This window comes from Pelmatolapia mariae, linkage group LG20, assembly GCF_036321145.2.
Source record: "Pelmatolapia mariae isolate MD_Pm_ZW linkage group LG20, Pm_UMD_F_2, whole genome shotgun sequence".
Classification (NCBI taxonomy): Eukaryota; Metazoa; Chordata; class Actinopteri; order Cichliformes; family Cichlidae; genus Pelmatolapia; species Pelmatolapia mariae.
In genome coordinates this window covers 14,247,600-14,271,015 of record NC_086244.1, presented here as the reverse complement: position 1 = coordinate 14,271,015, position 23,416 = coordinate 14,247,600, and the positions used below count along the sequence as shown (strand labels likewise).

The 23,416-nt window shown below is 38.8% G+C and overlaps 1 protein-coding gene across 1 annotated transcript; it reads left to right on the top strand.

Moving 5' to 3' along the window:
• Positions 1-5,643: 5,643 nt before the first annotated feature.
• atp8b1 (ATPase phospholipid transporting 8B1) lies at positions 5,644-22,793 on the top strand. Its single transcript, XM_063464963.1, has 29 exons — positions 5,644-5,809; positions 6,834-6,931; positions 9,500-9,613; positions 9,710-9,808; positions 10,088-10,149; positions 10,250-10,322; positions 11,156-11,226; positions 11,746-11,828; positions 11,932-12,090; positions 12,319-12,407; positions 12,732-12,922; positions 13,042-13,126; positions 13,474-13,607; positions 14,279-14,315; positions 14,366-14,522; positions 14,606-14,794; positions 15,769-15,881; positions 15,974-16,138; positions 16,288-16,399; positions 16,560-16,635; positions 17,472-17,604; positions 17,776-17,904; positions 17,994-18,150; positions 18,240-18,463; positions 19,105-19,188; positions 19,490-19,735; positions 19,923-20,061; positions 20,557-20,687; positions 21,193-22,793. Exons 1-29 carry the CDS (start codon positions 5,644-5,646, stop codon positions 21,427-21,429), a joined length of 3,753 nt encoding a protein of 1,250 aa, XP_063321033.1. The 3' UTR covers positions 21,430-22,793.
• The last annotated feature ends 623 nt before the right edge of the window (positions 22,794-23,416 follow it).

Below are 23,416 nucleotides of genomic sequence, written 5' to 3'. Positions count from 1 at the left end.
GTAAAAGTGTTTGTGTATATCAGTCGTTTGGTGGTAGTGAGTTGAGGGCTCTGACTGCTTGGGGGGGGGGGAAGCTCTTGCAGTGTCTGGTCATTATGGTTTTGATGTTGCGAAACCGTCTGCCAGATGAAAGGAGGGAGAACAGTGCATGTGAGGGGTGGAAAGTGTCCTTCACTACACTGTTCGCACGTCGGATGATGTGTTTGTTGTAGAGTTGGGAGATGGGTGGGAGAGGGCCTCCAGTGATCCTCTCTGCTGTCCTTACTATCCGCTGCAGAGATTTCTTTTCAGCAAAAGTATAGTTCCCGTACCAGATATATTTTCTTAGACACATCTATTTTGCATTTGTTTGCATGAATTCTATATCATGTTCTCCCCTTGTCAATTGACTGAATATTAGTCCACGGATCATTGAGCCTTCTTTGGTTGTCTTTTTTTTTTTTTTTTTTTTTTTGCTTTTTCTGAAACAACACTGTGGATTTTTCACTTTAAACATGAAGAGTGAGTTAATGTTGTGGGCATGTTGACACTGATGCATCTGACTTTGGACCAAGGGAGTGGAGCTTTAGCCTTGCTTAGAGCTGTTTTTATGTTAAGTGGATTGCTTAGGCAGACATAGTGTGTTGCTCTTTAGTGTGTCTTTACAGCTGGTCACACTGAAATAAAGACCCTGTTTATTTCTTACAACCATACACAGAGTTTTTGGAGACGGCTGCATTTACTAGAGTGCATTCTTGTAACCATCAACTGTCTTTGTTCTTCTCGTGGATACATCAGGAAGTCTTGGTCTGGATATCCTGACAAATTTCCCAGTAATTGCCTTTTTATGAAAGCAGCTGCAAAACTGTAACTTAACAGAACTTTTAGACTTGTGTGTATATATGAAGCCAACTCGCTTGGAAGAAGTTGTTTTGATGGCATGCATACCTGCAGTGATGACGGGTGTCTTAAAGGATATATGCCCGTGAATGCAGGAGTGACGCAGAGCATTATTTGGCATTGTGTGTTCCTTTGGCGTGGTGTTGTTTGACTGGGTGATGAAAGTTTTTCTGGTTAGACGGACTGTTGTTTAGAATAATTTGACTTTTAAAGGTGGCGTTTTTGCTGAGAGACGGTGGAAATGCCAAGTGAGGTCAGAGCAGCAAGTTTTTACTCTACACTCTGGATCCCCCTCTTCCTCTCCCGCCCTTCCCGTCATCAAATCTCTGTGTTCCCATGTTTTCGTGTTTGGACTTGTATGCTCAAACAAGGCCCATTCAGCCAAAACACCCACTGTAAATGGAGAGCTTGAATAGAAATGAACTTCTTATGGAAATCTCTAGCTGGATGAAAACTTTTAGGAGTGATCTGAATATTGCCTTGTTTGTTCAGTCTGTTTGAGCAGTTTCCTGCTTCTTTTTTTTTTTTTTTTTTTTTGGTTTTGTTTGTTTTTGTTGAGTGCATTATTATCAGTATAATCACAGCAAGAGTTTGCGGGCATACTGTTACCGCCCCATTTTTTCTTTCCCTTTCTATGGCTCTGCTTTATCTTTGATGGGACATAAAACCTTTTAACCAAAATGGCTTTCTTCAGCAGCAGTGAATACATAACATGCACCCTCATAAGTATATATATTTTGCTAAAATTGCTGCGAGAGATTCAACATGTGGGTCCACAACGGTAGGCTGTGGCATGTTAGCTACTAATCATCTTACATGTACAGTATATTGTGTGTTCTTGTGTGTTAAACATGTTCATGCCTGTTTTTTGTGGGTCAGACATGAAATTCATGTGTGCCAACAAGTCATTGGTGGAAATTTTGCTGCAACTGTTAATTAAAGTTGTGAAATATTGTTGACGAACACGACACATGGGAACACACTACAGGCTGTGAGGAGGGCGTGGCTTAAACATGTATGCACAAAGCGTGCCGAGCTGTGTGTGAGAAGACTTCTGTGCTTACCAATTAATAAATAAATAGCCTTTACAGAGGCTCTGGCAAGGAAAGCATGATTAATATTTAATTAAATGTTGACACCGAGCTGGTAATAAATACTAAATGTAAGCTGGCAGAACATGGAATTGGGCAATCAGTTACAAGCAAGTGAACATTTCCTGCAAAAACGCTGTTACATGAACACTGATTGTGGTGATGAATGCACTGAGATGTAACATGTCGTCTGGTTTAGAAGCCTTTAAAACCATGGATGTGTAGACTGAACACTCTCTCAATGGCTAAAATATTTTTCCTTTATGACTTAAGAAAGCTTTAAAACTAGATTTTCTTGCCCAACAAGTGGAAAGGAATTTCTTTGTGTGGCTCACATTCATAATAGAAACACAAGAAAAGCTGGTCTAAGCCGGCAATGTCAGCTTTCAGATGGGCCTGTTACATGGCAGACGTGTTGACGTGTCATTAAGTACACCTGTTTTGCAAAAAAAACGATATTAGCAAAAGCTCCAAGTGTGACCAAAGCTTTGAATCCGAATGAGTTGCTTGAAATTTAGCTGCCACTGATTTATTCATTGTGTAGTTTTAATTTGACGTAAACCTCTTTTTGGGAAGAGCGCTTGCATACAGATAGACAGATGTTTAAATTCAAAGTGGAAAAAGTGTTCATTAATATGAAGACGATGAACAGAATGCTGACTGCACTATAATTGCCTCGACTGGCCTGCTAAGCTCTGTTTGGTACATTTCTGTGTCTCCTGACATTGTTCAGTGCTTTTGTTTGGTTTTTGGAAACCGAATTAATCAACCTTATCAGCTGTGCTAAAAGACTCTTTAACAACATTAAACATTAAGCTGATTGAACGTGCCAATCTGAGCTTGGTGCCTTTTAATCAGGAACTGTTAGTCAGATGTCAGAGGGAGATTTCCCATAAAATGGCCAATTCATTACATTGTTTATCAAAGCTGAGGTAAGACCAAAAAATTATTTATTTTTTTAAAAAACAGTCATGTATGTTATAGTTATAACCCTCTAGTTTATTTAAAATGAACTATGGCGTCATGCTAATTGCCTCTATTGCCGCATATATACTGAAACAAGGTGTTAGACATATATCCACTGAATTAAAAACATTTCTTGGTTGATTAGTTACTTGCTAATAAGTGCTAATTAACATACCATCCAATATTAGAATTTCAGCCAACCAAAGGTAAAGGGGATTAATTACACAAATAAAGTTATTATTGTCATATAACTCCATTAAAAATGTTCCAAAAGACACGAAACACAGTTGAGGTCAGAGACTGGTGTAGCATGAAGACAGGTGGCAGCTATTCCCCTTAAAATACATAACTTTAAACTTTAACATAATAATAAATGGATGAGGTTTTTTTTTGTTGTTGTTGTTTTGTTGTTGTTGTTTTTTTGTTTGTTTTTTGTTTTGTTTTAAGTCACCAGTGTACAGCTGTCACTAAGTCGCTACAGAGATCAACAACATTTTGTACCAGGCTGTAAATATGTTTCTGGTCTAAAATTGCACATTTTAACTATCGGCGAGGATTTCAGGTTGCTACCTCATCAGGGCAAACTATATTTTGAAGCAGATCTTGTGCCTCATGCTGTTTTGTGAGACTGGATGTTTCCCCGATTCTCTTCTTTGTGGTGGAGAGTGCAAAGTTAGAAAAACAAATAGCCACATTAGGAAAAAAATGAAAACTATGCCAGGTTTAAGTAAACTGTAAAAATCTTTTGTTAGAAAGTAAAGTTTATTTATGCAACTCTTTTCAGACATAAAAGTCACGAAGCACTGTACAACAATTAAAACACAATATCAACAGAGAAAACCAAATCCTGTATATTTCCATCCTGTAAATTGCACTCGGCCTGGTTCATTTCTGAAGATGTGCTTTAAGACCTCTGTAATTTCCAAAAACAGGTGGACACGGTAGTTTTTAGGGAACACGACGGAAACAAGAAGACAGAAACGTTTCTTTTGTGAGGAACTATTGTTAGCAGTCGATAAATAATCTGTGTTCCACTGAGTAACTGAACTGCACAGTAGCACATAGGATATTATCTCTGTCATACCATTCAGCGCAGCGGTAAGACCAACAAGGTTTGTTTTATTAAATGTCACAGAACCACACCTCACCTTCAGATAAACTTTTCAAACATTCAAGACTTTGTTTTAAACTCTGAAAACTGCTGTTGGAGGTTTGTCCTGCTGTTCCAGTCGTACCAACTCTGTGAAATCAGTGGAGAAACTGCATTAAAGGATTACTTGGTTTTGTTTGACAAATGTGCCGTCCTTGAACTTGAAATGGTGCACAAGATTCACCTTTCACCTTAATGTGTAACGCTTTTTTTTTTTTTTTTTTTTTTTTCTTTTTATATATATAAAGAGCAAATAGGCTATAAAAAGCTCATCCTTAATGAGAGGTGGTGATGACAAGGAGGGCGTGATTGCATTCCTCAGATGGACACGGTCACTTTGACATCCATCCCACGTCATCACACTGCGTCATTTTGCTCATGGCATTTGTCAGTCAAAGTAGGGAGAAAAACAGAAGTACAGCTCCCTTCTTCTGACTGATTACTGAGTATTAATGGCTATAATGACACTACACGTGGGCGGTCAGTTTTCCTGCTGTGAAAACTTTTAGCTGGAGCCAGATCTGCATTTCCTGATTCAGCTGCATTCCTGCTCTTTTCATATTCTTAAGTACTAAGTCAGTGTGTGGCATCTGTAAACTTGTTAGACTTGTGACTGCTGTCACAGCTCTTTTTTTTTCTTCTTTTTCCCCCCTGCAATGTTCTTACTTTACCTTCTTCATCTGAGAAACTGAGGCCTGTGGAATCATTAATCCTTGTCAACCTGACCAAGTATTTTTTTTATTTATTAAAATATTTATGTTTTAAATTTATTTAGATTGTTTTCATTATAGTCGATGCGTTTATTTACAGTTTACTGTGTACATTATGGAAATCTGAAGGCCCTATTGATTTCAACTGTACTACTTTGTATGATGTATTGTAGTGCTTGCATCATCTTCCTCATTTATGAAACAGACTTGGAATTAAAAAGAAAAATGCAACTCATGATTACATGGGCTGTATATAAATGATGGGTGCAACATGTGGGTCTGAAAACTGAGGCAAGAACAAATTGTCCAATTACTGTACAAATAAAATATGCTGAATCTGAGGGCTTATGTGGAACTAGTCCTAAGGAAAACTTTGTCAGTTTAAGATTTTGGAGATTGTGAGTTTACATTTTCTTTAAGACAGTTGAGGTTATCTTAATACTAACATATGTAAGAGGCCCCACATGCTGAGCAGGTTAGCTTTTAGCATTAGTATTATCATCTAAGTCGTATCTAGTGTCTGATGCATCCTTAGTATAAACCTTTATTCAGGAAATCACACTACAGATCATTCATATATTAGTATTGTCTGGATTAAACTGATCTGCTGACTCCATGTATTTATTTATTCATTTATTTATTTTTGTAAGCAGGTCTGAAAAAAGGCACCTGGTGCATCATTGCAGTCGTTGCACAACGTAGCTGTTGGGTTGATTGTTTTTAAAAAGTTGCAGAACTTCTCAGAAACGGTCTGAAGACTCCACTGTGAAACAATCTATAAAATTATTATTGAACCTACTGATCTCTTCATATTTTTTCCTTTCTCAGAGATAACTGACCCGCCAAGATGAGTCGACGACGTGTCGACACCCGGAGTTCCCTGGGGCCTGATGATGAGGTCATGCCATACAGTGACGATGAGACAGATGACGAATTGGAAGAAGAAAGCTCTGAAGGGGAAGAAGAGGCACCAGAAAGAGCACCGCAACCCCAAGTGGAGACCAGACCCACTGGTGAGTTATTCAAGACGTGCAATGATTTTGTGTCATTTTATGTGTCATTTTACACGCAGTTTTCCTGTTTCATAACAATTTCTATTCCTCCCAAAGTGTTGATCAGATTTTAATGGACATGAGATTAATTTGAGGTGAATGACAAATATGTTTGAGCCTCCTTAAATTCTCAGTGGATTTTTAAGTGTTATTAACATGTGTATAACTAATGTCACTATAAGGCAAATAATACTGGTTGCTGTGTGGTTAAATGTCCTAACATCACATCATACTGTGATCCACTTTTCGGGACTTTCTAGTTTCTTCCGAAAAGGTTGATTCTGTACATCTGGACGTAGCGTTTTCAGTGGGAGAAACGTTTCGTCAATCATCCAAGTGACTTCTTCAGTCTCAGCTGACTGCAGGTTTCCCCAACCTTATAAACAGTACATTTGCACAATGACGGAAACTAGCACCACTGAATGAACAATGGGCTGGGAGGTCAGTTCCTTGATTATTAATATGCAAATTGTCATGACCACTGATAAGCTGATGTTTACTGTAAACCTACACACACGGATCAGTATTTAAGGTTTGACTCTCATCATCCACTGGAGCACAAACTGGGTGTCATTAGGACGCTACAACACAGAGCGAACACCGTCCCCACTGACACAGCAGCCAGGGAAGCAGAACAACAGCACATCAAGAAGGCCCTGAGTAAATGTGGTTATCACAGCGGGACTTTTGTCAAAGCTGGGAAGGCGCCTAAAGAAAGCTCCAGCCGATCCAGGAGAGAAGGACAACCGCTGCCTAAGTGAAAACCTGTAGTGATCCCGTATGTGTCAGGAGTATCTGAACAGCTGAGACGCACTTTTTCTAAACACCGCGTCTCTGTGGCTTTTAAACCCCAAAACACGCTGACAAGCTAGAGATATTTAAGTAACAGACATGTTATTTATTCTATAGTTTACTTCAATAACATTAGGTATATTTTTAAAACATTGTCTTTTTTTTCTTTTTCTTTTTTCTTCTTGTTTCGCAGACGTCACCTGGAAAGTGAAAGCCAATGACCGACCCTATCACCAGCTGCCAGAGTTTAAGAAAAAAGTCTTTCTGTGTATAAAGAAGAGCAAATACTCTGTAAGTTTAGACATTACATCAGCATGCCATTTAATTTACCTATCTGCAGATTCACTGTTGGTTGTGGTGTAAACCAAACCCTCAGCATAGAGCTGAACATGGCACACCCTAAACAAACACCAGGGCAGGTGTGTATTTTACATCAGGGATTCCACTGAGAGGGTGTTTTATAAAATATGACGTTTTTATGTTGTATGCTGTTCAGTTATGAATGGAACTGTAGATGAATAATGGGATGAGGTGGATGTAACTCGATGAGAGTTGGGCGTGCTACACTGGAGTAAAATGAGAAAATCTTGTTCTTTGATTTATGTACAGCTTTTGTTCATCACACAGTTCATTTGTTAAATTTGTCTTCCTTCACGTGGAAAACCATTTAAAGTCGTTGTTGCTGGCTGTGTGGTTTATCCTTCTAACAGCCGGTTAACACGGAAGAGATTTTTATGCTTCGTGTCACCAGCCTTTGTCAAGGTTGAAAGCTGATCACCCCGCTGGGGCGGCCTTTCTTTCACCAGCAAACACAGTCAGATACGGTAGATCCTGATGCCAGGAGATGTTTAAAAATACTCATATCTCTTCTGTAGTTCTGTGGATGTCTAGATTGTTTTGATATTAGCTGCCCAAAATGGATATACCTGCTTTCTCTACTATATAATTGAAGCCACATAGCGTTGCCCGGTGATGCTAAAGTGTCATAAATTACATTATAAATAAATTACATCAATACCACTGCATAATAACCTGTAGATGACGCCGTATTTTTTGTGTGTTAATCTAAAGAAGTACAAGTATATTCTGAAAAAGTTCACATTTAATGCATGTAGTAAACAGATGCCAAAAGCTTGACGTCTTAACAAAAACAGGTGCAGTCCTGTAAATTAAAAAACACAAACAAAAAAAGCAAAACCCAAAAACAAAAGTACGCACCATGATTTAGTAGCTTGTAGAGTTCATTGATGTGTGTGGGCATGGTAAAATCTTAAATGGATCGGTTCTTATGTAGCTCTAGAATACTTCTGTATGAAGAGGAGTTTATGGTCAACTCAAAATAGCAAGGTGCCCAGGTCCTGTGGCTGCGAGACAAACCCAAATCATTACGCCTCCACCGCTGTGCTTGACAGTTGGTATGAAGCGTTTCTGCCTACATGCTGTGTTTAATTTCTCCAAACACAGCATATAGGCAGAAATTATTTCCAAACATCTCTACTTTAGGCTCCTCTGTCCAAAAGACATTGTTCCAGAAGTCTTGTGGGTTTGTTTGTTTGTTTTGTTGTTGTTTTCTTTCAGATGCTGCCATGTTCTTTTCAGAGAAAGGCAACTCTAAAAATTCCAAAAACCCCACTCTTGTTCAGTCTTCTAATTGTACTGTCATGAACTTTGATATTTAACATACTACCCATACCCGTAGAGTCTGCAGTGTAGCTCGTGTTTTATTTTTGCATTGTCTCTGAGCATTGCATAGTCTAACCTTAGGGGGAATTTGCTTCACATCCACTCCTGGGAAGATTGTGCTATGGCGTGAATAAAAACCTGAATGCTTCAGACTAGCAAGATGCCAAAACGTCAGTGCCTTTCAGTGCATTTCTTACTGTTAATTGCTGTAAAAGTGGTTAATAGTATGTAGTTTTTCAAAGAACCGGACATATTCCTGAGGAAATGCTTTTTTTTTCATATTGATGATGACTGAGATCTCTAGCTTGAATAAGACAAAGTTTGGAAACCTTTCCCATTTTCTCCCATGACATTTCGCAACAGAAAATGAATTTTTATTAAAACAAAAACAAAAAAGAAAACAGCTTCACCTGCAGGTCTTAGTCTGAAAAGCAATCCGCTGTTCCAGACTAGAACCTTTGGCCAACTGCTTCTGTTTGCTTTGATATTTATGTGAAGGTTCAACATAACAACACAGATACAGTATGGAAGCATAGCCTCAGATAGAACAATGTCCATCACCCCATTTGACACCAGCTGGGGGAATCTGCCCTGAGCCAGCGCTTATCATTTAGCACCAGTAAGAAGAGAGTCTGCCCTCTGTGAAATTAAACTCTGAGCTCTCCTACAGTGGCAGAGCTTCAGTGTCTTGCTCATTGGAAACCAGGTGTAATAAGCAGAGTTTAGATGGTTATCTGTAAATGAAACACAGCATCAGCTCAGTACTGACAGCATGATAAGTTTACTGGTATGTGCTGAATATAAAAACATAAGGTTGATGTGTCACAAATATTATTTTGGTTGCATAATAAAGTGAGTGGAAGATTTAAGATAATAGCAACTTAATTTACTCATTATTAAAAAAGGTCTGGGAATTATTACTCACATTTAACATGCTGCAAGCTCCCCAAAAATATATATACATCTCCCAATTTCTCAACCCTACTTTCTGCAGAGCATCTTTGTCTTTCTAACCAGAATCGAGAATTTTATAACTCTTGCTTTATCATAAACATGTAGTCTTCAGGCCTAGTCTGAATTTACTTTTGTAGTAGAATTTTGAAATCAAGTTGTTTTTAAATAAGCTGCCAAAATAAGCTCTTGTGTGTAAAATGACTTTTTTTTTTTTCTCTGCAGGGAAATGCCATTAAGACATACAAGTACAATGTCTTGACCTTTCTGCCCCTGAATCTGTATGAGCAGTTTAAGAGAGTTGCCAATATCTACTTTCTGGCTCTGCTCATCCTACAGGTATAAATATTACTTCTATGCATTATCTGTTTTGTGACTGACAGTTTTGCAAAGAATGGGGATCAGTGAGTGCCACCAAATGTCTTGTTTGTTTAGATTATTCCAGAGATTTCTACTCTGCCCTGGTATACTACTCTGATTCCCCTGGTCATCGTGCTTGGAATCACTGCTATCAAAGATCTGGTGGACGATCTGGTAAGATTTGATCTTTGGAAGACATGCGAGGTTAATTCTTCTGTCATTGTCTTCTCGACTTGGCCCTCAGGTGCAAACTTGCATACCCTCATTGTTCATCTTGGCAAAACAACAAGCAGCAACATTTTTATCAGTTCAAAAAAATGAACTAGCGATATATTTTCAGTTTCCTTTGTAGAAGAACGAGGAAACTGTTCAAGTTGACTGGCTGCTCCTACAGCTACTCTGCATAGTTTTTGATTGTTTTATTCTTCATGTTCTTATGTCTTTTTCCTTCAGGCACGCCACAGGATGGACAACGAGATCAACAACAGGAAGTGTGAGGTTCTACTAAATGGCAGGTTGGAACAAAGCTGCTTATTAAAAAAAGGTTTTTTTAATCAATTTAAAAAAACAAAACAAAGCCCATTTCCCATTTTTTTGCTTTTCTCTTTGCTTCAGGTTTCAAGAGGCCAAGTGGAGGGAAATCCAGGTTGGAGATGTGGTTCGTCTCAAGAAAAATGACTTTATTCCGGTATGATAATTCACCCAAAGTATTTTTTTGCTACAAGCTACAAGCTCACATAACGAGCACACACTTAATTTATTTTCTTCAAAAGTCCCTATTATGATATGAACTGAATTTCAACTTTTTTAGCACTATGGGACATTAAGAGTAAATATTATTAAGTGAAGACCAATAACCTCACTAAATTGATGTAATCTTTAAAATAATAGTCTTCGTTAGAATCAGAAAGCATTATCCAGGATGTGTGTGTGTGGTTTCAGTCACTTTTAATTCAGTGCTCAGTTTTAACTTGAGATTTCACAAACTAATGGGTAACATCAAACAGCTGCATCCATTTTTATACTATCTGTGGTTGAAAGAAGTAAGCTTATGTATTTAGATTTAACTGTAGAGAAAAGGTACAGAAGAAAACTCAAAGATGGGAAACTGACTTTAGAGGGACATGCTGAGGCCATTATGAGGTTCACTGTTACATAAACTAATGTGTCGTCTACATAAAAGTTTACAAAAATATGTTCTTCAGTGTATAGTCATTTTCTTTATACTTTACTTAAAAGGGACTCCTGATTGATCCTGGAGGCACTCCACTCATCAAATGTATTTGGATTAAAATGTATCCACATCTGCTAGGTAAAAAGAAATGAGCTGAATAAAATGATACAGCATCGCATAATCCAGAACTTAAAATATTAGCTGATTGATCATTTAGTTTTGAGCAAAAGTGAAAGTCTTAAGAAATCACAGATGTGTGCCTTGAATCCTCTGAGTGCTTTATGAATTTGAAAACTCAAATGTTTATATTTTCAAATATTTTATATATTTTTGTTTTCACTCTGTAGGCTGACCTCCTGCTGTTATCCAGCTCCAACCCAAACAGCCTGTGTTATGTTGAAACAGCTGAACTCGACGGGTAAGAAAGAGGGGGAAAACACCATGTACTGTGTTATCACCATATATTAGGTTAAACTGTACAAACGATGCATTGGACTGTTGGAGTAGAGTACTGTGTTTGAGGAATTTTTATTTAATCAGTCTTTTTCCCAAGTGTTCAGTCAACAAATTACTAACTGATAAGAGAAGAGCAAATTTGAAAAGCCTTTTCTAAGAACCAAACAGTCTTTGCTTATGCTCTGGTGTGTGAACGTGTTCTGCTTTTAAGAGGGAACACCTTTAAATCAAACAGATACTTGTATATGTGGTGCAGTTAGATCCTCCAATAGAACGTGTTTACAGTGAGTGTGAATAGAAATGAAATAAAATAGAAAGTGGTACAAACAAGATCATAATCATTTCTTTGTGTGTTTTGTTTTGTTTTTTTTGCAAACACAAAGAAATGATTTGGGGATTTTTCTTTGTTTTTAATCCTTCTCCCAAACCGGGTTGGAATCAGTTCTCAGGTCTTTGTGTATATATTGTTTTCCCGTTGCAGCGAAACCAACCTCAAGTTTAGGATGGGACTTCGAGTGACTGATGAAAGACTTCAGGAGGATCATCAGCTCGCTGACTTTAATGGTAAGAACTGGATCACCACAACACAGTCAGTTTGAATCATGCTTACAGAAACAAGCTATTTCTTATTTTATTTCTATGAACCAACACCTTTTCTGTCCTGTAGCCCTGATCGAGTGCGAGGAGCCAAACAACCGTCTCGACAAGTTTACGGGGATGATGCTGTGGGACAGTGAGCGCTACCCTTTGGAACTGGATAACATGCTGCTCCGAGGTTGCAAGATAAGAAACACTGACTGGTGTCATGGGCTGGTCATCTTTGCAGGTGTGTGTTTGTTGTTGTTTGTTTAAAAAGTATATAAATAATTAAATATAAATGTAAAATATAAATGTGTGTGTTATTGTTTTTGTTTCTAACTCAATACCAAATTGTACATTCTTGTGTTGTTGTTTGGCAGTTCCTCTTCTTAAAAACATTGGTATTTCAAAAGTTTGGTTAATTTGATTGTAATGGTTAAAATGGTGAACTTATTTTACTGACTTCTTGTTGTAGGAGGTGATACCAAAATCATGAAAAATGGTGGCAAGACGAGGTTCAAGAGGACCAAAATTGATGAACTGATGAACTACATGGTTTACACAGTAAGCTTCAATCACCATTTTAACACACAGTGTATATTTTCATATCTATTATCTGATGCACCTCCTCGCCACAGACTGAGGTAAATTTTGGCCTGTATGGCTGAATGTGTGGGCCCAAGCTTCCTGAATGTCTCTGTTTAAGTAATGCAAATATGCTATTGATGATGTTTGCTTTTTCTGAATATGTTTTGAGGTCTTTTTTTCCCCGATGTCTTGCACTGACACTTAAACAATACATTTGCAATAAGTACGTCAAGCCATACAAGTAGTATATGAGGTCTTCTCAACAGCTACTTGGTGTGTCTCTGTTACTCCTCACCATAGATCTTTGCACTGCTCATCCTGGTGTCTGCGGGTTTGGCTATTGGTCACACATACTGGTATGAGGCTATCGGCACTAAGGCCTGGTATCTGTTCGATGGCAAAGATCAGACCCCCGGCTACAGAGGCTTCCTTAGCTTCTGGGGATACATCATCGTTCTCAACACCATGGTGCCCATTTCACTCTATGTCAGGTACGTAAAGCCAGACAAAATTGAGTGAAAACGATTACATTAATGTGTTTTGTGCTCACTTTCAGATTTGTGTGTGTTCAACAGTACACCAAATAAAGGTTTTTGTGCTTTGTCTACAGCGTGGAGGTGATTCGCTTGGGCCAGAGTAAGTTCATCAACTGGGACCTGCAGATGTATTTTGCAGAAAAAGACACCCCAGCTAAGGTACATTAACACATGCATGTTTGTTTTTGAATTATCTTTTTTTAACTGATTTTTTTCCCCCCACTTTTATGCTGTATGTTGTTGAAGGCCTGTGAGTGTTGCCCCTCAATTAAATGGCCATTTCCGGTATTCATGAATATAAAGACCTTTAAAGAGGCGAAGAGTATTTGTGGGAGTGGTTTTTTTGTACCAAACCAAAATCATATGACATAAATGGAGAATATATTCTGTTTTGTGGAAAACCAGACCTTTTTAAATGGAGATTATTTTGTGAAAATGGCAGATTTTCCACCCTCAGTTGATCACTACAGCTCTGCTGCATAAACTCCTTCTTTAACTGTCTGCAGGCTCGGACCACCACCCTGAATGAGCAACTGGGTCAGATCCAGTACGTCTTCTCCGACAAAACAGGAACTCTGACGCAGAATATCATGCAGTTCAAGAAGTGCACCATCGCTGGACGCAGTTATGGTACTGAGGAGTTTTTGTTTCACACAAGGAAAAAATAAGATTCAGGAATGGGAGTTTTACACACAAAAAACCCCCCCCAACACAAAAAAAAAAAAAAAAAAGAAGCCACCTGTGGTGTTCCGGTGTTGGTTTTTAGCTTAAAGTTACCCAAACTTTAAGCTACACAGGTAATAATGGCATATAACTACCGTACCAGCAATGAAGTTTGTGCCAAATACATGTTTTTGATTAATGGTAACAAAAGAAAAACAGCAGTTTCCTGATCGGTGGCCTGTGGCACAGCTTTGAGGGAGTTAAAAGATAGAATCAAATGCAAATTAAAGCAGAAAATGAATCTAGGAAAATATTTTAAGTAAATTGTTGGGTCCTGTGTCAACTCTATTTAAAACCTCTCATTGCTGTCTTTGAGTGTGTTTTTTGTTTTTGTTTTTTGACAGTTGCTGTACTGTGGATTTGTAATTTTGGCATTAAAAGTTTGTTTTGTGGGGGGTTGTTTTTGTTTTTTTCCCACAGGTGATCCAACTACTGCTGAGGGTGTGTCACTGGAACGAGGAAAGGTAAAATCTAAATAATGGTCTAAATAATGACTTGAAAGAATTTGCATGAGTAGAAACAAATGAAATGTCAGTTTGATCTTCAGTGATCTGTAAAAATAGTCCCCAAAAAACCCTATAAACCCAGGAAAATGGAAAGTGGTCCTTTTTATTCTAAAATACAAGTAAAGAAATGATAAATTAAGTCATAAAACCTTTTTCCATTTCATGTCAGCCGGTGGACTGGAGCTGGAACCGCTACGCTGATAAGAAGTTCCAGTTCATGGATCATTCCCTGGTTGCCCATGTCCGATCCAAGAAGGATAAAGATGCCATGGAGTTCTTCAAACTGCTCTCCCTCTGCCACACCGTCATGGTGGAGCACAAAGACGGTAATCCTACAGTCACATAATATAGGTCCTATTTAAAAAGAAGACTGCTGGTACTGACTTCTGCTTTTGTACTGTCCTCTCAGGTGATCTCGTATACCAGGCAGCGTCTCCTGATGAGGGCGCCCTGGTCACAGCTGCCAGGAACTTTGGTTACGTGTTTCTGTCTCGTACGCAGGACACCATGACCATCAGAGAGATGGATCAGGAGATGACCTACGAAATGTTGGCGCTTCTCGACTTCAACTCTGACCGCAAGCGCATGTCTATCATCTGTACGAGCACACAGCCTGACATAATGTGCTTAAATACTGCTTTAGATGTACAGTTATCTGCATACACATGAAGCTGCAAGGGGGGAAAAAAAGAACATCAAACTTTGAATCAGAAACAAAACAAAGTACCGAGTTACTGAAGGATTTGCAATGAATGAAAACGGATGAAATGCCATGTAAAAACTAAATAAATCAAATCTTCACTAAATCATGGGAGGATTTTATCATGTTTCTATTCAAAATACACAAATGGCTCAGAACTCAAAAGTATTTGAACAGTTTTACTTGTTTTGGACAATCTTTAATATAAATGCATACATAGTTAATCCTAAACATATTCTGTAATTTCAATATGTGTGGATGCTGCATGACCTGGATGTGGATCCAAATCTTGCTAAAACTGTCACTACTGCACCACATGCCATCTTTTTATAGTGGAAGGAATATAGATTGTATATAAATGGGCATATTGCTTCAGGGCCTGAAAAGTGAAACCTGTGATCTTACACCTGCCTTCTTTCTAGTTGTCAGCAGGGGGCAGCACCTCTGGATGCAAAAAGAAGTGCGGTCATTTAGAAATCTAAAGGAAATGACCCTATTTGTATCTCATTTTGATTTCAACAAACTGGTTCCTGATGACTTTATGGTCTCAGTCAATAGTTTCAAGTCTCATTAAATGCAGTATGATTTTATTTCTCTAAATTCTTATTTTTAATTTAAAGTGAAATAGAAAATAAAGCAGGGTTTGTTTGTTTTTGTTTTTTGCAAACTGACAAAAATTACAAACTTCAAAAAAGGTTTCCAAACGTCACTATGACTACGGTCTTTTTATAGAAATAACTAAAACAAATAAGAGCAATATTATCAAAGCCATTTAGACTGGACAGATTGGACCTGCTACTTTTGACTTATTAGGTCACTGAGACTTGGTTCTGTCTAATTACCGCTGATCTTTCTATGTATTGTCTTTTTAGTGAAGTTTCCCGATGGCCGTATTCGTCTCTACTGTAAAGGAGCAGACACTGTCATTTACGAGCGTCTCTCCCCCAGCTCCAAACATAAGGAAACCACCCAGACTGCTCTTGATGTGAGCTTCTATTGTTTAATCTCATTTGCAGCATGCCAGATGCTTTCTTTTTCTCTCAGGAGTAAACAAAGTCAACATTTTCATGTTTGCAGTTCTTTGCCAACGAGACCTTGCGGACACTGTGCTTGTGTTACAAAGACATCAGCGCTGAAGAGTTCGAAGCCTGGTCCAGGAGACACAAAGAGGCCCAGGTGACCATGAATGACCGCGAAGCTGCCCTGGACGCTGTGTATGAGCAGATCGAGAACAACCTGATGGTGAGTGGGAAATGACTACGCTTTAGTTTCTACATACATGTAAAATTCATTTTAATGTTTTCATTAAAAAATCTCTTCTGCTAAAAATCTATCAGATTTTAAAACAAGAAGTTCCCGTTACAGCTAGTAATGAGTTCTCTTGCATTTAGCTAATTGGAGCAACGGCTATTGAGGATAAACTACAGGATGGAGTTCCAGAAACCATTGCCAAGCTGGCTAAAGCAGACATCAAGATCTGGGTCCTGACTGGAGATAAGAAAGGTACCATCACCCCAAAGTGCAAAAGAAATAAAACACCTGTATCACATGAATAACAGCGACATACCTGAGCTGGTTAAAGTAACAATTTGGATGAATTGAATCTGAACTCATGACAGAAGTTAAAGAACTCGTGTTTTTTCTCTTCATAATTTATCCCCAGAAACGGCAGAGAACATCGGATATTCCTGTTCACTTCTGACAGACGACATGGAGATCCACTATGGAGATGATGTCAAGTAGGTTGACAAGAACATTGCAAACGACATCCCAAGGCAGACTGTCCCTGCAGACTCAATTAAATTCAGTTTTATTTATACAGCGCCAAATCACAACATCGGTAGCCTCAAGGTGCTTTATATTGTAAGATAGACCCTACAATAATAGAGAAAAACCAGACAATCACATGACCTCCTATGAGCAAGCACTTTCGCGACAGTGGGGAGGAAAAACTCCCTTTTAACAGGAAGAAACCTCCGGCAGAACCAGGCTCAGGGAGGGGCGGCCATCTGTTGCGACCAGTTTGGGTGAGAGAAGGAAAACAGGATAGAAGACATGCTGTGGAAGAGAGACAGAGATTAATAACAGATATGATTCAGTGCAGAGAGGTCTATTAACACATGTTGAGTGAGAAAGGTGACTGAAAAGGAAATACTCAATGCATCATGGGAATCCCCCAGCAGTCTACACCTATTGCAGCATAACTAAGGGAGGATTCAGGGTCACCTGGTCCAGCCCTAACTATGTGCTTTAGTGAAAAGTAAAGTTTTAAGCCTAATCTTAAAAGTAGCGATAGTGTCTGTCTCCTGAATCCAAACTGGGAGCTGGTTCCACAGAAGAGGGGCCTCTTTTTTTTATTTTGGATTAGATTAATTTCACAGATGTAAAATTTTCTTTTTAACATGGAACTTGATGATGGGACACATCGCCATCAACACATCAGAAACCAGTGAAATGAAACCATTGCATTCTGTTTCCATTCATATTTAAAGTGTTCCAACCATCTTTTATACTATTTATGGTCCCAGCTGTGTTGCAATTGAGCACTGTTATCACCTGTATTGTGTGTCTACAGTGAGAAGCTAACCAGACGTCAGGCCAGCAGAAGGGATGACCCTCAAGCTTACCGTCGAGGCCAAAAGAAAACGGCCGAACCTTTCTTTCCCGGATCAAACAAAAATGCTCTCATCATCACTGGAGGATGGCTGGTGGGCTTTCTTCAAAAACCAAAACTAAATTAAAGCTACTATAAAAGATGAATTGGTAGTACTAAAAAGCCTAGCCAATGTTATAGTCTAAAGATAAATTTAATATATTGCCTTTAATACAGTTTCCCTGCATGGTTTACATAACTATTCTACTCTCTTTATTCTTTTCAGAATGAAATTTTGTATGAAAAGAAGAAGAAACGCCGTCGTCTGCGTCGTCTGCGTCTAAAGAGACGTCAACCTCCAAGCAACCCTCAGGACGGACAGCCGATGGATGATTGGGAGAAAGAGATGAGACAGGTTTAACAAATAACTTTGATTATTGTGAGTAAGAAGAATTTTTGTCTTCATGATATTAAATCCAGTGAAATGTTTCTCTTTACCGGTAGATTGACTTTGTGGATATGGCTTGTGAATGCGAGGCGGTCATCTGCTGCCGTGTAACACCGAAACAAAAGGCTAATGTGGTGAGTTTGGTGAAGAAGTACAAGAAGGCTGTGACACTGTCCATCGGAGACGGAGCCAACGACGTCAATATGATCAAAAGTAAGGACACAAGCTAACTGTGCTCACACCAAGTGTGTAAGATTCTACGAATCTGCTCCAATATTTCTCCCCGTCCGCTCTCCCTCCAGCTGCAGACATCGGTGTCGGTATCAGCGGTCAGGAGGGGATGCAGGCCGTCATGTCCAGCGACTACGCCTTTGCTCAGTTCCGTTACCTGCAGCGCCTCCTGCTGGTGCACGGGCGTTGGTCTTACATCCGAATGTGCAAGTTCCTGCGTTTCTTCTTCTTCAAGAACTTTGCCTTCACTCTGGTCCACTTCTGGTACTCCTTTTTCAACGGATACTCCTCACAGGTCAGCAGCACTGTGAAAGTCATCCCGTTGATTTTAGTCTGAAAAGAAGTGAATGTTTGTAGTATCATAGCCATCATTAGACTAACTTTTCATGGAGTTTGCCTGTTATGACATGTACTTTAACCCTGTGAAAATTGCAAATGTAGTGAGTAGCTCCCACACAAAACACTGAAGCTCATTTATGTTGAATTTTTAATCCATGTTCAAACATGGCAAAGAGTAAATGTTCTAATGCTGGAAGACATCCACAGAAAACGCCTTTCACACACAACCTCATTTCCATTAGTCAACATCAGAACTTCTCAGTTTAATGTCTAAATTTGCACCTTGGTCACTTTGCCTAAGGGGTCGTAATGTTAACCTTCAAAGGTTTTTACTGAGCAACACCTAAAAGAATACTTTTAACGGTGCATACATCTGAATGCTCCAGTCGCACAAGAGGCAAGAACAAGATTATGATAGTGCAGATGTCGCTCCTAGATCTTCAATTCCTCAGCCCACTAAATAGCACGATTGCTTTGGATTAGGTTGTGCAGTGAGAAGTGCAGATTTGTGGTGCTTTACTTCTAAAGTATACACTCAGTGATAGATAATACTGAACAGCAACAGAGATGATAAATGATTGTTTTTCCTTCCCGCAGATCACCTTTGAAGACTGGTTTATCACACTCTACAATCTGGCTTACAGCAGCTTGCCTGTTCTACTTGTTGGACTTCTTGACCAGGTAAAAGCTGAATTTGTTGTAGACCAAAGAAAAGAGGGCTATTGTATTCTGCATGAATGTAAAAACTCTAACTATGAATAGCTTTTTTTCTTCATAATTTTCTCATACTTTCATGGCACAAAGACAGAGTTAAAGTTTAGTTGAGTCATTCATCAGTAGATTTTTTTTTCTTAATTTTTGGCAATCTTAAAATTTTCCCCAATATGAAAATCTGCTTGATTCCTCTGTGCTCCAATAACAAACTAAAAAACCCCGTTGCCCTGTAGTCAACCACCTCCTTCTCTTTCTTTCTCTGTTGTAGGATGTCAACGACAGACTGAGTTTAAAATTCCCCAAACTCTACATTCCCGGTCAGCAGGGGACGTTGTTTAACTACAAAAACTTTTTCATCAGCTTGTTCCACGGCATCTTCGTCTCACTCATCATCTTCTTCATACCTTATGGAGCCTTCCTGCAAACCATGGGGCAAGACGGAGAAGCCCCCTCAGACTATCAGTCCTTCGCTGTCGTTGCTGCCTCGTCCTTGATTTTTATCGTGAATCTGCAGGTTGGTTACAAATTTCTGAGCATGTGCAGTGCATATATTTTCAGTTTTGACTTTTAGGAATTATAATTTTGGATTTTGTGACTTATTTGAAGTATTGATGCTGTCAAAATATGGAGCTATATTGATATTTGTAATGGCTTTTTATGTAAAATATCCTGTCTGCCCTTTCTCCTTCCTGTCTTGTCAGATCTCCTTGGATACCTCCTACTGGACTTTTGTCAACTGCTTTGCAGTTCTGGGCAGCATAGCCATCTACTTTGGGATTATGTTTGACATCCACAGTGCTGGGATCCATGTCATCTTCCCCTCAGTTTTCACCTTCACAGGTTAGTTGACCACAGCTTCACTCATTTAAGCGGTTTGTCTGACTGTTATTCAAAAAGCCAATAAGGGTTGACGAAGTATTCTAAAATTCCTGTGTTGGTTGGCCTCCAATTTAAAGCCTGCTTCAGATTAAATTGCTCCTAGAGGATCTCTGGCCAGCTGAAGCTGGAATATCACTGACAAATTACTTGTTGATATATTAAACAATAATCGCATTAAGGCAACTTCATCATTCATTTGTAGCTTTGAGTGTAGACACTCCTTACAGCTGTTTGTCAAGAAAAGCATCTGTCTCTTTAACTGCTAAATCCTCTACAAGTTGTCAGTAAGTCAGGCTTTGACAAAAGGCTTTTTATTTTCATTAGCATGAATGCAATAGCCTTCTACTAATAATTTTACCCAATGAGAATTATGTCCAAGTATTGAAGGTCCCCACATAAACCCCTCATTCTTCATTTCTCTGTTAACATGTGTGTGTATTTATGTTGTGTTTGTAGGGGTAGCACCAAATGCTTTACGTCAGCCGTACCTATGGTTAACCATCATCCTTACTGTGGGCATCAGCCTTCTGCCTGTCATCTGCATCCAGTTTCTCTCTAAAACCATCTGGCCCTCTGTAGGAGACAAGGTGAGACCTCTGCCAGTGCAGCGACAAGCCTGCTGGTCATTTTCTGACCTATCAGCCTGAACCCTCTCAGGGAAGGTGGGGGAGTCCTGGGTGATGGGCAATAAGATGCTTGACATACATAAATATATTAATAAACTTAAAACAACATAGCTTTAGGTTTTTTGTTTTGTTTCTTTCATGCATTGCTTTAAATGTATGATTATCACTTACTAATTCTGGCCACAACTTTATTTCCTAACATTGATGGCAGGGCTGTAGTATAGATTATCCTAACCCTCCATTCTTACATTACAATTACACAGCATCATTAGGGTGCAGGCTGTATTGCAGAATATGTAAGTGCTCTTTTGTAATTGTAATTACAAGTTGCTTTTAAGGCTATGGGCTGTATTCTGACCATCTTTTGAAGTAAAATTGATTTCTTCTTTCCGTTATAACTTTCTACTGTATTTCCATGTACCCTTCTGCTTCATATATTACCGGCTTATTTCCAATCGTCCTTTAGGTCCAGAGGAACAGAAAGAAATACGAGATGGAGCTGAAGGAAGACGACGATAAGAAAAAGCCAGCGCCCTTCCAGCGAGGCCGGCGTTCCCGGCGATCTGCATACGCCTTCTCCCACGCCCAAGGCTACGCTGACCTTATTGCATCTGGGCGGAGCTTTCGACGGCGCCCACAGGCACGTGGTGGACCTCAAGAGAGTATCAGGGAGATTCCCCGGAGAGAGGCCGAAAATATCTGAAGGGGCGGGTCTGAGTCTGAGACGGAGCAAAACTGCAGCAGGGGGAGCTGTAAATATTTGGGAGTGCAAGGAGCACTTAGTTATTCTATTGCAGTTTAAGAACATTTTTCCCTATAAGGTATTCTGAGCATGCCAGAAGGGAATAAAAGAAAATGAGCTCTCCTGAAGTTTCTTAAATGAAACTCTGCTAAATTGTTTTTCGCTCCTGTCTGTGACCTAGACTCCCCGCCTCCAGATGCACCTCTATGCACAAACTTTGCTGAAATACTAAAGCGAAAAAAGCTCACCGAAAACGACCGTCGTTATGAGGTCTGAGGTCACGCAGCATCTGTGTGACTGATAATGTTATTTAACTCAGGATTTTAAAAGAGTCTTATTTTTAGTCAGTTTATCCCTGCTAAGTCTTTCTGTACTGTAACACTAATATAATAATTTTGATTTTGAGTTTTAGCCTTGTGTCTACAGCACACTTGACATATTAGTGTTTTCGTTAAAAGTATAAGAATAATATTTCAGGTAATTAATCTGTACTACATGAAATCAGGCTAAAGCATCGGTTAGTTTGATTTCCGTCCGTTGATCTCCAAAGATTTTCCTTCACATTAAGCTAGTGGGCTAAAGTTAAACAAGTCAAGATATCATCTTTTTAATATTTTATTCTACATAATAGTGGGACGTTACTATGCTAGGCAATGCAGGGTGGTCAGATGTTATAAAGTGTGTCTTAATTTAACAGTAAGATGTGAATGGTGATCTTTTCTCCTCTGCAGCATCAAACCAGGTATACTTAGAGTAATCACTAAATTAAGGTACTTCATGCTTGAAATCTTTTAAATACCTCTTTCCAAGTTGGATCCTTGTTTTGTTCGGTGCCTTACATTTAAAAAAAAAAAAAAAAAACTTTCCTCCTCCAACAATCTTCAGAGCTTACTTCAGAAATAGAGCAAGGGTTTGTCGGTTTATCTTCATTTGATTAACTCTTACTAGTTTGTACGTTCCTTTCTGTTTTTACAAATTATTCCAAGTTAACTTACATGTTCTTTAGGTTCAAACAGGAGAATTCTGAGTGTGAGTGCGTATGTGTGTGTATGTGTATGTTTGTTTCATTTTGTTTACAATCAACCCAAAGAAAATGTCTTTTTTTTCCAGTCCTCTAATCAGGTTTAGAATATTGAGGAGCCAAGACTGATGATAGTTCCTGTTCTGACTGTTACTGTATCCTTTTCATGCTAGTGTTACTGTCTACAGATGATGTCTTTTTATTCCTGAATGAATGGAACAGTCGATCAGGACTGCTGTTAAGTACCAGCAGCAGTATGGTCTTTGATGTATGATGGTGTTTTATCATGTGGTTGTTAATAAAAGCCAAGGGCACATTTAGCAATCTGAAATGTGTCTTTATTTTAATTTGAGTATTACCTACCTCTTGTTTTCTCTATGCTCCTCTTTTCTGCAGTCTCTCACCCTCCTAAGCTGGTTAAAAACAGATTCCTGCCAGTACTTCAACTTTGTTCTAATGAAGGTGTCTTCCTGGTAGAAGTGCTTTCTTATAAGAGAGATAATGTATAAGCAATATTTTTAGTCCGAGCTCTGAGTTGAGCATTCCTTTAACCTTAACTAGTAATGACTTAATGAATTTATTCACAAATAAAACAATAAGCTCACAAATCTATCATTACATACAGTAACCTTCAATACCACTGCTATTTATTTAGTGTCTCTCTGAGCTTTCTGAGTGAACTTCAATCATTACTTCCCCCAAACAGTCAACACGTCTGTTAGAACCCATTCCTTCAAAAGTGCTCAAAGAAATCCTACCACTAATTGGTCATGTTTAAGAAGCAATAATCTCTCTGTTAATGGGCAATGTACCACAGACCTTTAAAAGGCAGTAATTAAACCATGACTTGAGAAGCCAGCAGTTGACACAGCTCTTAGCTAATTATCGATACATCTCCAACCTTCCTCTCATCTCAAAAATTCTTGA